The 2,987-nt window shown below is 65.5% G+C and overlaps 1 protein-coding gene across 1 annotated transcript in view; it reads right to left on the reverse strand.

The window, feature by feature from the left end:
* The window catches only part of LRRC61 (leucine rich repeat containing 61), a 3,542-nt gene extending 561 nt beyond the window's left edge, over window positions 1-2,981 (reverse strand). The window contains 3 exon segments of the mRNA XM_019611151.2: window position 1; window positions 4-551; window positions 1,485-2,981. The exon segment at window position 1 is cut by the window's left edge and continues 561 nt beyond it. Coding sequence (XP_019466696.1) covers window position 1; window positions 4-508 — 506 coding nt within the window. The 5' untranslated portion in view covers window positions 509-551; window positions 1,485-2,981.
* Window positions 2,982-2,987: the final 6 nt, after the last annotated feature.

The raw sequence follows: 2,987 nt of genomic DNA on the forward strand, positions 1-2,987 counted from the left end.
TGCCTCGCCCCGACACGCGCTCGCCGTCGATGTCCCGCAGGCCGGGCAGCAGCTCGGGCAGCGCGGCGCGGTAGGCGGCGGTGGCGCAGACGGGGTTGCTGAGCTGGCCCAGCGCGTCGCGCAGCCGAAGGCTCTCCAAGCGCCGCAGGCCGGCCAGGCAGCGCAGCTGCTGCAGGCTGCTCACCTGGTTGCCCGCCAGGTTGAGGCTCTGCAGGCTCTCGCAGGAGCCCAGCGGCTCCAGGCTGGAGATGCGGTTGCGCGAGAGGTTGAGGACGGCCAACGATTTGAGGCCGGCCAGCGGGCCCAGCTGCGAGATGGCGTTGCCGGAGAGGTCGAGCCACTCCAGGTTGGTGCAGTCGCCCAGGCAGCCCAGGTCGGCGATGCCGCGGCCGCGCAGCTTCAGCAGCAGGATGGACTCCAGAGCAAACTCCCCGGTGCTGGCCTTCAGCAGCTGAGCCGTGATGCGCGCGCCGTCGCCCTCCTCGCCCTTCTCCGCCCGTGTCTCCATGTCGGGTTGTGGGGATCTGCACCAGCACTGCACCAGCACAGCTCTGCGGGGACACCAGGGGAGGCTGCTCAGAGATGGACACTCTGGGATGGACGCCTGGGGTGGATGCTCACAGATGGATGCTCAGGGATGGACAGTCAGGGATGGATGCCCCGGGAGAGGTGCTTGGGTTGCTCAGGGCTGGCGAGACCCCCGTGTGCACGCACAGATCGCCCACCCCTGTGCTCCTACCCCTCTCGGGTGCCCCCGTTTCTCACCCCCCCCCTCCACCCGCACACAACGAACGGCGGCTCCCGGCCGCCCCTCGGCTCCGCCTCCCGTTGTCACGGCGACCAGCGGGCGGAGCGAGCGGCACCGGCACGCAGCGGCATTGCGCGAGCGGTGGGGCGGGGAGACAGACAGACAGAGGGGGGACAGTTGGATGGATGGAAGGGAGGGAGGGAAAATGGGGGCCTGGATAGACAGACAGCTGGACAGATGGGTGGAGGGATGGATGGTATAGATGGATAGATGGGATGCATGGACGGATAGATGGGACAGATAGAAGGAGGGGGAGATGGGCAGATGGGTGGAGGGATGGATGGATGGATGCATGCATGCATGGATGGATGGATGGAAGGAAGAGGAGTGAAGGGATGTGTGGATGGATGGGATAGAGGAAGGAAGGGAGTAGCAGGCAGACAGGCGGACAGATGCATAGGACAGAAGGTGGTTGGTGTCCTCCAGCTCCCACGGCTCTCGCTGGCTGGGCACAGCACGTGGGGCAATCAGGCACTGCTCCCAGGGAACAGCAGCTGTGAGAGTGCAGCAGTGCTGTGGTGGTACCAGGGCTGCTCCCATGGCACTGAGCACCCGGGGGCCCACAGCCCTGCAGCAGTTGGAGCTGATGTCCCTGCACTACAACTGTGCCCGCGGCCTCACCACAATCAGAGTCCCTGGTCACGTCTCCATGTCACAGCTGTGCACACAGACTCACCGTGACTGATGTCCCAGTGGTGTCTCCGGTCCCCAAGCTCACCAGAGGCGATGTCCTTGATCACGTCCCCATGCCACAGCCATGCACGTAGCCTTCTCGTGATGAGTGTCCCTGGAGATGCCCCTGTCCCATAGCCGTGCCCACAGTCTCATCGTTGCCAGTGTCCTTGGTCACATCCCCATGCCACAGCAGTGCCCACCACCGGTGTCCCCGGTCCCACTACCATGCCACGGCTGTGCCCACAGCTGTGCCATCACCAGTGTCCCTGGTCACGTTGCCGAGCTCACACCTCACTCTAACTGGCATACCCAGTGATGTCCCTGCTCCCAAGCTCAGCAAGCATGTTGCAGAGCCCTGGTAGCAGTGCCTGGATACGCAGGACATCCCCTGGCTCTAGCTCAGTGCAGATTCCGGGGCCAGCCCCCCATGTCCCCTCTGCCCCCAAGCGACCACTCCAGTCCCCCATTACCAGCAGCCCCACACTGTGGCCCCTCTGCACCTCCCTTCCCCCGGGGGCTGCACCCATCCTGGGGCCGGAAGGTGCCTGGCTGCCAAGGGAAGGGCGGCAGCAAGCACAGCCCCGGCCCCCTCCCTTCCGTGGCCACCGGCCCCCCGGCATCAAAACGCAATAACAGGAAACGCAGCCGGGAGCCCCACAGCCCTGCAGAGAAGATAAACTGGAGTCCAGGGGCTGCAGGGCTGGGCCCCCAGCCACAGCCGCACCAGGGGTTCTGCAGGCAGTGACGCATGGAGCGAGGCCTCATCCTGCACCCGGGGGCTGCGTCTTGCTCTGCCCCGTGCCAATAAAAGCCCAATTCTACGTGTGCTCCTGCACAGCTCCCGCTCGCGGTTCCACAAGCAAACAAGTGTGGATTCAGCTCAGCATGCCGCACAACATGGGGAAAACAGCCCTAGGGCACACAGCCACTGCTGCACCACCAGCAGCCAGGGGGCCCTTGGGACCCCACACGGTTCCCGGAGTCCGCCCTGGGGACGCTGCGTGCCGGTTGCCCCACAGCACCAACACTGCTCAGCCCCTGTCCCCTGTGCCACCCCCTCCCCGTGCAGCTGTCCCTCCGGCAGGACGTCCCCAAGAAAAACTTGGCAAAGGGCATTTTATTGGCATTTAGGACTGGCTCCTGCCACAGTGGAGCCAGCCGTGCCCTGGCAGGGTGGGAGCCCACAAGAGCCACCAGTGGTGCTGCAGTCAAGGCGCCGGAGCCACTGAGCTGTACCCCACGTAGAGAGGGGCTGCACCGGCACCGAGCCCACACCCAGCATGCAGGGAAAAGGCATCTGAGAGCATCGCCGTGCCCGGAGGCAGCTGCCACCTTCCACCGTGCCACAGGAGCACATCGGCTCTGTCCCCACCCGTGCCACGATGCAACACAACTCCTGGGGTCTACGGTGGGCGGCAGCACCAACAGCGCCCATCCCACGCCGGAGCTGTCAGATCCTTCGCCCGCCTGCGGTGCCGGTGCAGGACGGTGCTCAGGGGCAGAG

This window comes from Meleagris gallopavo, unplaced genomic scaffold, assembly GCF_000146605.3.
Source record: "Meleagris gallopavo isolate NT-WF06-2002-E0010 breed Aviagen turkey brand Nicholas breeding stock unplaced genomic scaffold, Turkey_5.1 ChrUn_random_7180001865639, whole genome shotgun sequence".
Classification (NCBI taxonomy): Eukaryota; Metazoa; Chordata; class Aves; order Galliformes; family Phasianidae; genus Meleagris; species Meleagris gallopavo.